Source organism: Stigmatopora nigra, chromosome 9 (assembly GCF_051989575.1).
Source record: "Stigmatopora nigra isolate UIUO_SnigA chromosome 9, RoL_Snig_1.1, whole genome shotgun sequence".
In the NCBI taxonomy this organism is placed as follows: Eukaryota; Metazoa; Chordata; class Actinopteri; order Syngnathiformes; family Syngnathidae; genus Stigmatopora; species Stigmatopora nigra.
Genome location: NC_135516.1, coordinates 1,881,135 through 1,894,875, shown reverse-complemented (window position 1 = coordinate 1,894,875; position 13,741 = coordinate 1,881,135). Strand labels below are relative to the sequence as shown.

The following is a 13,741-nucleotide window of genomic DNA, read 5'->3' as shown; positions in this document are numbered from 1 at the left end:
TTTGGTCTTGGAGTCTAACAGACTGAGGTTGTGGACAGGTGTGTTTTATACAGATAATGAGTTAAAACTATTGCTATTAATACAGGTAACGAGTGGAGACCTTGTTAGAAGAAGTAATACCTCTGACAGCCAGATATCTTGCAGATAACCACATACTCTACTCCACTAATTTTATTTTAGTTCTTTAAAAATCAAACTGTGATTTTCAGGTTTTTTCCACATTCTGTCTCTCATGGTTGAGGTTTACCCATGCTGACAATTACAGACCTCTAATCTTTTCAAGTAGGAGAACTTGCACAATTGGTGGGTGACTAAATACTTCCCCCACTATGTATTGTGGGTGATGATGACGCGAGTACATTGTAAAATAGCTAAATAAAGTACAACCGAACTCAGTTTTGCTTCCGTTGCCTTTTAAATAATGTGTTTTTAGCGTGTGGGTGTAGCGTGCATGTTTAAGCTGGTGTATTTGTGCCATGCCTGATGCATCTAAAAAATGGTGCGTCCTTTGTGTTTAAAATACAGAAATAGCACTCGTTACCGACACTGCAGCAAAAAATATGTGCTGTATGGTCGTGAAAATACATTTTTCTCGTATTTTGAGCTGATCGTATGTAGAGGTACTATGTATAGATTGATAAATGATAGATGGTAGATAATAGATGATATATAATAGATGATAGATGGGGTTGCAGTTGCTTTGTAAGAATGGAACTATATTATGCATAACTGTTCAAGTCTCACCTCAAGTCTTTTCTCTTGGCCATCTCCTCAGGTGGTATGTTCCTGGGGAAATTCTTGGGCAAGCAATTTATCACTTCACTCAAGAACTCTGAATAATCTACACCATATTCTATCAGAAGGCCCTCTGTTTCGGGTTCGATTTCCCCAGCTTGGCCCAATGTCTTCGCCAGTCGACTTATGGAACACAGGGTAAAATATGGTTGTTAACATGCCAACGTGTAGTTTACACTCTGAAATATTCACCCCTCTGCAAAGTTGCTGTCAACCGGACAGTTGGTGATGCGGCAGATGAATAGTGTATTGGCGTAGTCACTCGGACGAGAGCTAAAGTCTTCGGGACAATCAGTCAGGGGAACATTAATCCTTGGCACACGGTGATCCACAGGGGAGAACAAGGCAAAAGGCTTGTCTGGTAGAAATTTTAGGGACCCTGTCACAGCCCTTGAATGCCTCTTTTCAACAATGTACACCACCTGGCATGGTAAATAGATTATAAGCATGGGTTTATAAGCAATTTGAAATCATAAAGGCCAAGGATAATTAGATTTTCATCATTTATATTTTTTATTACCATACTTTTCCTTCTATAGGGCCCAAAATCCTTCTATTTTTCAAAAAACTTGACTGTACGTCTTGTGTATGAACCTGCCTTGTACGCAGCCCTAAAGAGTGCTAATTAGCCCCACGATGTGGAGCCTCATGGAGTGATATGTTTATGGCATCAGACATATATGCCAATCAGATTTATAACTCACAGTAGAGAGGTTTACATCAGGGACTGGATGGCTTTCATTATTTATCTCCATGAGCGCCTGATCGAACCTGTAAAACCCGCCAAAACCAAGTAAACACAACTAGTTTGTAGCCATGATTTCGGGTGGATTAACAAATAAATCCAACCATTGATATTGATGTGAAAAATTCAAAGTTGTAATTCAAACTACTTGGTAGCATAAGATCATCATATCAAAAGCGGATTCAACAGCAGGAAAGTTACCCCAATATATGTATGCCAATGGATTGGAGATGCATGGGCTAGGACAGACATGGGCAAACCCGCTAGGCTTTTTGATCCGGCCCGCCGACGTTGTCCAAATAATGTTTTTGTTTTTTTTCCCCAAAATGGTGCCGTCACGCAGAAGCCAGTGGCAGTAGCTCTGTCCACTCTTATTTGTTTTTCAGTTTTACTTTTTTTTTAAAATTGCTTTTTAATATTTCTTAATAGGTTCCTTTTTACTTTATTTTTTACTTTTTACTTTAATGATGAGTGATGAGTATATTAATACTTTAGTACTTTTTTTCAGTTTATGTTTCATATGTACTGTTAACGGATGCAGTTTTTTTATATGTATCGTATCTTGTGCTGACCCGGCCCATCTGCCAAATTTTTATATGTGGGCCCCGGGCCGAAAAGTTTGCCCACCCCTTAGCTGGGATATCAGCCTTACCGTATTTACTCGCATAAAAAATGCCCGCGCGTATAAGCCGCACTCTGAAAATTGCCTTGAAATTTTGGAATTTTATAATTTCTCGCAAATAAGCCGACCACCTGATTCCCAATTTTCACCTCCATATTCATGGTTTTAATAGGAGTACAAATGTGTTACTTTGAAGGGAAAATCTTAAGAAAAATAATCACAAGTGGTATTTCTGAGATATTGCATGAATCAAAAGCACATTATTTGGGTCAATAGCATAAGGAAGTTTTAGTAGGCCTGTCTTTGTAGATGATAAATATAGAATTTTTCAATTTTAAAGAAAAAATAAGTCTATCTTGATGAGAACCTGAGGCTTTCTAATTAAAGAAATAATAAAGGTAACATAGTAACCATAATCGACCGGAGGCGGTAAATCTGATTGTTTATTTTATATTTTTGACTATTTTCATCGTACGCTTTTTTTGTGGGAAAATTGCGTAGAATTATGTAGACAAATATTTTTCTAACTATTTTTTGTAAATCTACAATAGTAAAAATATGTTTTTGTCCTCCCGTGGAGTAGGATTCCAAATTCCAAATTCCTAAAAAGAACAATAAACCACTAAAAATGAACCAAATGAAAGAACCATTCATGAATTTTATGACGCAGACGGGGCACAGACACTTACAGAATCCTAGCAATGTAAGAGTTCTGTTGGATAAACATAATGGATAACTTTATTCATCCCGTAATCGGGAAATTTCTTTGTTGCAGTAGGAAGAGGGTGAGGATGCGATACCATAGTGACGCAGCAAGGGGGTGCGAACCAGCCAATCATGAATTTTAAGACGCGCATACGGGGCGCCGACACTTGCAGAATCCTGCCTATCAACGACCTCTGGTCGAACAATTTTCTTACCAGAAGTTTAAGATGTGGCAGCCATATTGATTCTAATGTCAAATTATCTCAATTCTTCCGATGGTTCATATTACTCTAACAGTTGTCCCTTTCGTACAAGAAATACAATGAAAAAAAATCTATATTAGCGAGTTAGCTCAGCGTTGGGATGTTCTTTGATCGCGCTGGGACACCTCATTAGCACAGATACTCCGGTCAGAGAGTGAGATGAAGGCAGAGATGATTCTTCATCTTCTTTTAAATTAAATCCAAGTAGTAATTGACAATGTAGAGCATTCTTCTTTGACAACACTTTGCAGTCAACTTTGATGAACACTGAATCAAACTCCACTGTAAATATTTACGGTGTTCTCCATTAAAGAATAGAACTCAAACGACAACGATAGAAGCCCAAGCTGCCCGCCTAGGTGCCGGAACAAGAAGGAGCATATAAACTGCCTTTTAATGAAAACAACAGAAAACATAGGACATTTATAAAAATCAAAGTGAAATTATTTGTTTATTTATTCATTTATTTATTTTCAAAATCAAGGCTGCTCGCATCTTGGTAACGCAAGTTTTTTTCATGTTTTATGCAAGATAGGTACGTTATTCTTCTTGAATTTCATGCATAGACGTCAAAAAAAGTATTTTATGCTCATATAAGACGTCCCCTCGTTTGTCATTTTTTTGTCCGACAAAAACGGCTTATATGCAAGTAAATACGGGAAGTGGCATATAAGCTTTTCACCAAGACAGGAATCTTTGTCGAATGGCAAAATGGTACAAGACTGAGACAGGCATTTAAATGTTCGATGATCTGTGGAACAAGAGTGAACTCAAAAAGTGAGCGTATTCTTCTGTATTTCATGTGTTATAATAAAATAATGTTGAGCGTTCCTGTGAAGAGGTTAATAAATTTTGAAATATTTGTTTGGTTTTGTTTAGTAACCGTTATAATCAGATCCATTTTATATACAGTAATCCCTTGATTATCATGTCCTCATTTATCGCAAATTCATAACTTTGCAATTTTTTCCATTATTAATTTTACCTCGTAAGCGGAAGCCACTCTGTCCACTAGGACTCAGCGCTGAAAGATTTTTTAAAGGCTCATAAAAATGTGAAAATCCACGCTTAAACTAGTAAGCGGAAGCCACTTTTGCTACTAGGACTCAACACTGAAGAAACAAAAAAAGTTATAAAAGGAGTGACCCGACTGCGATTCTTTTATTATCGCGGGCATGTCTGGTCTACATTCACCGCAATATTTGAGGGATTACTGTATGTAAGGAAACTTGATCATTGATGGTGTGCCTTTTAATGTGGGATGCCTTATAATCCAAAAAATGCATAGAAAGCTTACTTTAGCAGTCATTTGAAGTACTTGATCAATAGATGGCGATTGGAGAATATTTTCCAGATCTGGAAACATGACCAAAAAAAAGATTCAATTTATAAGTACTGTAAAGTCAGTGAAATTAATATTTTTTAAATACATGAAAAATGCTTGAAAATAAATGCTGGAAACATGGGCAAACGCAAGAGAACAAGTGAGTGCTAAATCTCTAAGTTATAGGCAGAAAGAGTTTCTAATATATTTGACCAGTTGTTCTCTTAGGCATTTTAAATGAACATTGTTATCCCTGCTAATAAGTCATCATCTTATCTGGGTAGTGGGGTTTGAGTGTCCCATTGATCCTCGGAGCCAATATGTCTGGGGCCTTGTGCCCCTGGTAGAGTCACCAATGGCAAAATTTTCCGAGGTGAGGGAAAAGACAAAGAATGACTCAGAAGACCGCTTAGGACGAGTTGCATGAAAGAACCACGATTTCCCTCGCCCAAATGCAGATTACCAAGGGCCCAACTCTGGACCCAGGCCCGGCGGTGGGAGATGATTGCAAGTGCCAGGCGGCCGGGCCTGCATCCATGCGGCCCGGGCACATCCCGCTGACGCTACATGGGGTCCTCTTCCTAGGAGCTCACCGCCAGTGGGAGGGGCCAAAGAGGTCGGGTGCGACGACAGTTAGGCGGTAGCCAAAGGAGGGATCCTTAGCAGTCTGATCCCCGGCTGCAGAAACTGGCTTGGCCACCACTCTGGTTGGGAAGGAGGCTGAGCCAGTACGTGAGGTAGAGAGGTTTCGGTTGGATCTGGTCGGGCTCTCCTATAAGCACAGTTTGGACTCTGGTACCGCTAGCGCTCTCGAGAACGGTTGGACATGCTTCAACTTTGACCAGAAAATTTTCAGTTTCCCATGGTGAGCATACAAGCAAGTATGTCCCTCTGGTTCGGTCTTATACAATGGGGTTCACCCCGGTAGACAAGAGGGTCCTAATGGGACCTAACTGTTGTTTGCGTTTAAACATCAAACAGCAGCTCAGAGTATCCTCCCTTTTTGGAGTCCTTGGATGAGGTGCTGGAGAGTGCACCATTTGGGAACTCCAATTTTGCTGGGGGTATTAAATGCTCACGGGGCCAATAAATGTAAGACCTGGAGGGTAATGATCGACTTTTAGTCGCGTCATTGAACATGCGGCTGGCTGCATGTCTTAGACATGCATTTGTACTTGAAGTGTGGAGCTGTCCTAGAAGACCTTGGTCCACACCTTCATTGCCAAGGTTGCAGAACCAAGCTGGGCTGCAAGGTGGTCGGTGCCTGTCGTGATGGCAACCCCACAACCTGGTGGGCACCGGGGGTAAAAGATTCCATCAGGCTGAAGGAGACTCATCAGGCTCTTTGGCCAATGGGACTCCACAGAGTTGTTGGTGTCGCAATTGCATGCGTTATACAGATGATGAATTTCTGTTGGGTTCATAAGGCAGTGATCTCAAAATCCCAGTGGAATGATTCACAACTGAGTGTCAAGTGGTCTAGATAAGAATCAGCACCTGCAAATCTGAGACCATAGACCTCAGTCGGAAAAAGGTGGTAAGCCCTTCTCTGAGTCAGGGATGAGGTCCTTCCCCAAGTGGAAACTCATGAAAGTGGAGACATTTGGAGATTTGGAACAAACGCCAATTTGAAATGCTTTAATGAGTGGACTTAACAATTAGCTACAGCTATATGGTGTACCGCAAATATTTTATGAATAACAACTTCTAAAACAAACAAACCTCTGAAACAATTTACGTCACGGCACGTCCCGGCACGGCACGTCCCGGCACGGCACGTCCCGGCACGGCACGTCCCGGCACGGCACGTCCCGGCACGGCACGTCCCGGCACGGCACGTCCCGGCACGGCACGTCCCGGCACGGCACGTCCCGGCACGGCACGTCCCGGCACGTCCCGGCACGGCACGTCCCGGCACGGCACGTCCCGGCACGGCACGTCCCGGCACGGCACGTCCCGGCACGGCACGTCCCGGCACGGCACGTCCCGGCACGGCACGTCCCGGCACGGCACGTCCCGGCACGGCACGTCCCGGCACGTCCCGGCACGGCACGTCCCGGCACGGCACGTCCCGGCACGGCACGTCCCGGCACGGCACGTCCCGGCACGGCACGTCCCGGCACGGCACGTCCCGGCACGTCCCGGCACGGCACGTCCCGGCACGGCACGGCACGTCCCGGCACGGCACGGCACGTCCCGGCACGGCACGTCCCGGCACGGCACGTCCCGGCACGGCACGTCCCGGCACGGCACGTCCCGGCACGGCACGTCCCGGCACGGCACGTCCCGGCACGGCACGTCCCGGCACGGCACGTCCCGGCACGGCACGTCCCGGCACGGCACGTCCCGGCACGGCACGTCCCGGCACGGCACGTCCCGGCACGGCACGTCCCGGCACGGCACGGCACGTCCCGGCACGGCACGGCACGGCACGTCCCGGCACGGCACGGCACGTCCCGGCACGTCCCGGCACGGCACGTCCCGGCACGGCACGGCACGTCCCGGCACGGCACGGCACGTCCCGGCACGGCACGGCACGTCCCGGCACGGCACGGCCCGTCCCGGCACGGCACGTCCCGGCGCGGCACGGCACGTCCCGGCTCGGCACGGCACGTCCCGGCGCGGCACGGCACGTCCCGGCGCGGCACGGCACGTCCCGGCGCGGCACGGCACGTCCCGGCGCGGCACGGCACGTCCCGGCGCGGCACGTCCCGGCGCGGCACGGCACGTCCCGGCGCGGCACGTCCCGGCGCGGCACGGCACGTCCCGGCGCGGCACGTCCCGGCGCGGCACGTCCCGGCGCGGCACGGCACGTCCCGGCGCGGCACGGCACGTCCCGGCGCGGCACGGCACGTCCCGGCGCGGCACGGCACGTCCCGGCGCGGCACGGCACGTCCCGGCGCGGCACGGCACGTCCCGGCACGGCACGTCCCGGCACGGCACGTCCCGGCACGGCACGTCCCGGCACGGCCCGGCACGGCACGTCCCGGCACGGCACGTCCCGGCACGGCACGTCCCGGCACGTCCCGGCACGTCCCGGCACGGCACGGCACGTCCCGGCACGGCACGTCCCGGCACGGCACGTCCCGGCACGGCACGTCCCGGCACGGCACGGCACGTCCCGGCACGGCACGTCCCGGCACGGCACGTCCCGGCACGGCACGTCCCGGCACGGCACGGCACGTCCCGGCACGGCACGTCCCGGCACGGCACGTCCCGGCACGGCACGTCCCGGCACGGCACGGCACGTCCCGGCACGGCACGGCACGTCCCGGCACGTCCCGTCCCGTCCCGGCACGGCACGTCCCGTCCCGGCACGGCACGTCCCGGCACGGCACGTCCCGGCACGGCACGGCACGTCCCGGCACGGAACGGCACGTCCCGGCACGGCACGGCACGTCCCGGCACGGCACGGCACGTCCCGGCACGGCACGTCCCGGCACGGCACGGCACGTCCCGGCACGTCCCGGCACGTCCCGGCACGGCACGTCCCGGCACGGCACGGCACGTCCCGGCACGGCACGTCCCGGCACGGCACGGCACGTCCCGGCACGGCACGTCCCGGCACGGCACGTCCCGGCACGGCACGTCCCGGCACGGCACGTCCCGGCACGTCCCGGCACGGCACGTCCCGGCACGGCACGTCCCGGCACGGCACGTCCCGGCACGGCACGTCCCGGCACGGCACGGCACGTCCCGGCACGGCACGTCCCGGCACGTCCCGGCACGGCACGTCCCGGCACGGCACGTCCCGGCACGGCACGGCACGTCCCGGCACGGCACGACACGGCACGTCCCGGCACGGCACGGCACGTCCCGGCACGGCACGTCCCGGCACGGCACGTCCCGGCACGGCCCGGCCCGGCCCGGCACGGCCCGGCACGTCCCGGCACGGCCCGGCACGTCCCGGCACGGCCCGGCACGTCCCGGCACGGCACGTCCCGGCACGGCACGTCCCGGCACGGCACGTCCCGGCACGGCACGTCCCGGCACGGCACGGCACGTCCCGGCACGTCCCGGCACGGCACGTCCCGGCACGGCACGTCCCGGCACGGCACGTCCCGGCACGGCACGTCCCGGCACGGCACGGCACGTCCCGGCACGGCACGGCACGGCACGTCCCGGCACGGCACGGCACGTCCCGGCACGGCACGGCACGTCCCGGCACGTCCCGGCACGGCACGTCCCGGCACGGCACGTCCCGGCACGGCACGTCCCGGCACGGCACGTCCCGGCACGGCACGTCCCGGCACGGCACGTCCCGGCACGGCACGTCCCGGCACGGCACGTCCCGGCACGGCACGTCCCGGCACGGCACGTCCCGGCACGGCACGTCCCGGCACGTCCCGGCACGGCACGTCCCGTGCCTGGACGGCACGTCCCGGCACGTCCCGGCACGGCACGTCCCGGCACGGCACGTCCCGGCACGGCACGGCACGTCCCGGCACGGCACGACACGGCACGTCCCGGCACGGCACGTCCCGGCACGGCACGTCCCGGCACGTCCCGGCACGGCCCGGCCCGGCACGGCCCGGCACGTCCCGGCACGGCCCGGCACGTCCCGGCACGGCCCGGCACGTCCCGGCACGGCACGTCCCGGCACGGCACGTCCCGGCACGGCACGTCCCGGCACGGCACGTCCCGGCACGGCACGGCACGTCCCGGCACGTCCCGGCACGGCACGTCCCGGCACGGCACGGCACGTCCCGGCACGGCACGTCCCGGCACGGCACGTCCCGGCACGGCACGGCACGTCCCGGCACGGCACGGCACGGCACGTCCCGGCACGGCACGGCACGTCCCGGCACGGCACGGCACGTCCCGGCACGTCCCGGCACGGCACGTCCCGGCACGGCACGTCCCGGCACGGCACGTCCCGGCACGGCACGTCCCGGCACGGCACGTCCCGGCACGGCACGTCCCGGCACGGCACGGCACGTCCCGGCACGGCACGTCCCGGCACGGCACGTCCCGGCACGGCACGTCCCGGCACGGCACGTCCCGGCACGTCCCGGCACGGCACGTCCCGTGCCTGGACGTGCCTGGACGTGCCTGGACGTGCCTGGACGTGCCAGGTAGGTCCGGGCGCGTCCGGGCGCGTCCGGGCGCGTCCGGGCGCGTCCGGGCGCGTCCGGGCGCGTCCGGGCGCGTCCGGGCGCGTCCGGGCGCGTCCGGGCGCGTCCGGGCACGTCCGGGCACGTCCGGGCACGTCCGGGCACGTCCGGGCACGTCCGGGCACGTCCGGGCACGTCCGGGCACGTCCGGGCACGTCCGGGCACGTCCGGGCACGTCCGGGCACGTCCGGGCACGTCCGGGCACGTCCGGGCACGTCCGGGCACGTCCGGGCACGTCCGGGCACGTCCGGGCACGTCCGGGCACGTCCGGGCACGTCCGGGCACGTCCGGGCACGTCCGGGCACGTCCGGGCACGTCCGGGCACGTCCGGGCACGTCCGGGCACGTCCGGGCACGTCCGGGCACGTCCGGGCACGTCCGGGCACGTCCGGGCACGTCCGGGCACGTCCGGGCACGTCCGGGCACGTCCGGGCACGTCCGGGCACGTCCGGGCACGTCCGGGCACGTCCGGGCACGTCCGGGCACGTCCGGGCACGTCCGGGCACGTCCGGGCACGTCCGGGCACGTCCGGGCACGTCCGGGCACGTCCGGGCACGTCCGGGCACGTCCGGGCACGTCCGGGCAAAATTAATTAATTTTACTTATTGCCTGTTATTTTAATGTCAAAGTTCCAAGCTAAACATAACTAAGACTTTTATTTGTTTGCTAAAAATGACCATCTATCTATGTTTCCAAGTATTTCAACAATGCAAGTTCTCAGGCCAGGGGGTGATTTACCCAGGAAAAGACAGCGATGAAAAGACAGCGATGGACGTCAATGGCTATATGGCAAAAATTGCACTAAAATTCACTTCCTAGCAACATCTAGTTATTAAATACAAACACTGGAGCTTAAATAAAAACACTGGAGCTTAAATAAAAACACTGGAGCTTAAATATAAACACTGGAGCTTAAATATAAACACTGGAGCTTAAATATAAACACTGGATCTTAAATATAAACACTGGAGCTTAAATACAAACACTGGAGCTTTTCAGATATCCGAACCGGGCCCACAATTGAAATATTATTTAGGAATTTAGCCATATTTAGCCATATTTTACTCACCAAAATCAGGTAATTAAAAAAAAACTGGTTAATGGTTGTAACCCAAGAAAACATTGATGGTTTTAATCCAAAAAAATAACATTTGTAGTTACCACTCGATGTCCTTTGAAAAGGATTTGGTGGCCGTCTTTAGAATGTTGGCCTCTTTCTTTTTATGTATGGTAGTTTCATTGGGCACGTCCGGGCGCGTCCGGGCGCGTCCGGGCGCGTCCGGGCGCGTCCGGGCGCGTCCGGGCGCGTCCGGGCGCGTCCGGGCGCGTCCGGGCGCGTCCGGGCGCGTCCGGGCGCGTCCGGGCGCGTCCGGGCGCGTCCGGGCGCGTCCGGGCGCGTCCGGGCGCGTCCGGGCGCGTCCGGGCGCGTCCGGGCGCGTCCGGGCGCGTCCGGGCGCGTCCGGGCGCGTCCGGGCGCGTCCGGGCGCGTCCGGGCGCGTCCGGGCACGTCCGGGCACGTCCGGGCACGTCCGGGCACGTCCGGGCACGTCCGGGCACGTCCGGGCACGTCCGGGCACGTCCGGGCACGTCCGGGCACGTCCGGGCACGTCCGGGCACGTCCGGGCACGTCCGGGCACGTCCGGGCACGTCCGGGCACGTCCGGGCACGTCCGGGCACGTCCGGGCACGTCCGGGCACGTCCGGGCACGTCCGGGCACGTCCGGGCACGTCCGGGCACGTCCGGGCACGTCCGGGCACGTCCGGGCACGTCCGGGCACGTCCGGGCACGTCCGGGCACGTCCGGGCACGTCCGGGCACGTCCGGGCACGTCCGGGCACGTCCGGGCACGTCCGGGCACGTCCGGGCACGTCCGGGCACGTCCGGGCACGTCCGGGCACGTCCGGGCACGTCCGGGCACGTCCGGGCACGTCCGGGCACGTCCGGGCACGTCCGGGCACGTCCGGGCACGTCCGGGCACGTCCGGGCACGTCCGGGCACGTCCGGGCACGTCCGGGCACGTCCGGGCACGTCCGGGCACGTCCGGGCACGTCCGGGCACGTCCGGGCACGTCCGGGCACGTCCGGGCACGTCCGGGCACGTCCGGGCACGTCCGGGCACGTCCGGGCACGTCCGGGCACGTCCGGGCACGTCCGGGCACGTCCGGGCACGTCCGGGCACGTCCGGGCACGTCCGGGCACGTCCGGGCACGTCCGGGCACGTCCGGGCACGTCCGGGCACGTCCGGGCACGTCCGGGCACGTCCGGGCACGTCCGGGCACGTCCGGGCACGTCCGGGCACGTCCGGGCACGTCCGGGCACGTCCGGGCACGTCCGGGCACGTCCGGGCACGTCCGGGCACGTCCGGGCACGTCCGGGCACGTCCGGGCACGTCCGGGCACGTCCGGGCACGTCCGGGCACGTCCGGGCACGTCCGGGCACGTCCGGGCACGTCCGGGCACGTCCGGGCACGTCCGGGCACGTCCGGGCACGTCCGGGCACGTCCGGGCACGTCCGGGCACGTCCAGGCACGTCCCGGCACGTCCCGGCACGGCACGGCACGTCCCGGCACGGCACGGCACGGCACGTCCCGGCACAGCACGTCCCGGCACGACACGTCCCGGCACGGCACGTCCCGGCACGTCCCGGCACGGCACGTCCCACACTGCTACAAGTTCCATAAACAATAACATTACATCCCTATTTCTTCCAATGTTAAAATCTATCAATTGCATGCCGATTGAGTGTATACATTTGTTCAAATACCTGCGGACGAGCGCCACGACAACGACCATTCTATACAAACCCAGATAAATTTGCGAAAAAATTAGTGGAGAGTACCTGCAAGCCATTGCATACCAAAGATTTACTGTTTTTTAATAAAAACTCTCATCTGTGATTTCCTATTGTACATAATTTGTAAGTTTGTATTTGTAATTTTTGTTCAGAATTTGAAAAGGTTTGTTTATGTAATTTTTGTTAAGTTTTACTGCTTCAATAAAAACACCATCTCTGAGTTTGCTTTGTCTTCTTTTTAATTAATTAATTTTACTTATTGCCTGTTATTTTAATGTCAAAGTTCCAAGCTAAACATAACTAAGACTTTTATTTGTTTGCTAAAAATGACCATCTATCTATGTTTCCAAGTATTTCAACAATGCAAGTTCTCAGGCCAGGGGGTGATTTACCCAGGAAAAGACAGCGATGAAAAGACAGCGATGGACGTCAATGGCTATATGGCAAAAATTGCACTAAAATTCACTTCCTAGCAACATCTAGTTATTAAATACAAACACTGGAGCTTAAATAAAAACACTGGAGCTTAAATAAAAACACTGGAGCTTAAATATAAACACTGGAGCTTAAATATAAACACTGGAGCTTAAATATAAACACTGGATCTTAAATATAAACACTGGAGCTTAAATACAAACACTGGAGCTTTTCAGATATCCGAACCGGGCCCACAATTGAAATATTATTTAGGAATTTAGCCATATTTTACTCACCAAAATCAGGTAATTAAAAAAAAACTGGTTAATGGTTGTAACCCAAGAAAACATTGATGGTTTTAATCCAAAAAAATAACATTTGTAGTTACCACTCGATGTCCTTTGAAAAGGATTTGGTGGCCGTCTTTAGAATGTTGGCCTCTTTCTTTTTATGTATGGTAGTTTCATTGATGCCATAGTGACACACTACATCGGCATACTTTTTGCTCACCTTCAGCATGTTCGGTCACTGTGTATCATTTTTTCTTTTCCTCATTTAATGCCTTATATCAAGGGTGTCAGACTCGGGTTGGTTTGCGGGCCTCATTAACTTGATTTCATGTGGGCCGGACCATTTTAGATATCTTTAGATAGTTTTAAAAATTGGATTCAAAGAACTAAATCAAAAGCCATAATTATTCCATTTTTATAGATCTAAAAGTGTTTATTTGAGCTTTTTTTCTTAGTAATGGAAAATAAGTGGAAAACAGAAAATATTTTTAGATATTTTTAGATTTTACAAAATGATTTTTGAACTAAAAACACAAAGATAAAAAGGATTATAGATTGCAATTATTGATTTAAAGGGGGTAAAATCAGGAAATATTATATACATCTATAATCTTCCTTTTAATTTGATCCTAAAACAGAAAGTCAGCACTCATGATTTACTTTCCCGGCTCACTGT

General features: G+C 54.8%; 1 protein-coding gene across 4 annotated transcripts in view; it reads right to left on the bottom strand.

Annotated features, from left to right (window-relative positions):
* dis3l2 (DIS3 like 3'-5' exoribonuclease 2) overlaps nt 1–13,741 on the bottom strand; it is a 55,431-nt gene that overhangs the window by 30,048 nt on the left and 11,642 nt on the right. For all 4 annotated transcript variants that reach the window (XR_013327361.1, XR_013327360.1, XM_077724305.1 and 1 more), the window contains 3 exons: nt 4,428–4,486; nt 988–1,217; nt 745–918 (listed from right to left, as the gene is read on the bottom strand). Coding sequence is in view for 2 of the 4 variants with exons in the window: in XM_077724305.1 (XP_077580431.1) it covers nt 745–918; nt 988–1,217; nt 4,428–4,486 (463 nt within the window). In the remaining 2 variants the exon portion in view is untranslated. The remainder of the gene's footprint in view (nt 1–744; nt 919–987; nt 1,218–4,427; nt 4,487–13,741) is intronic.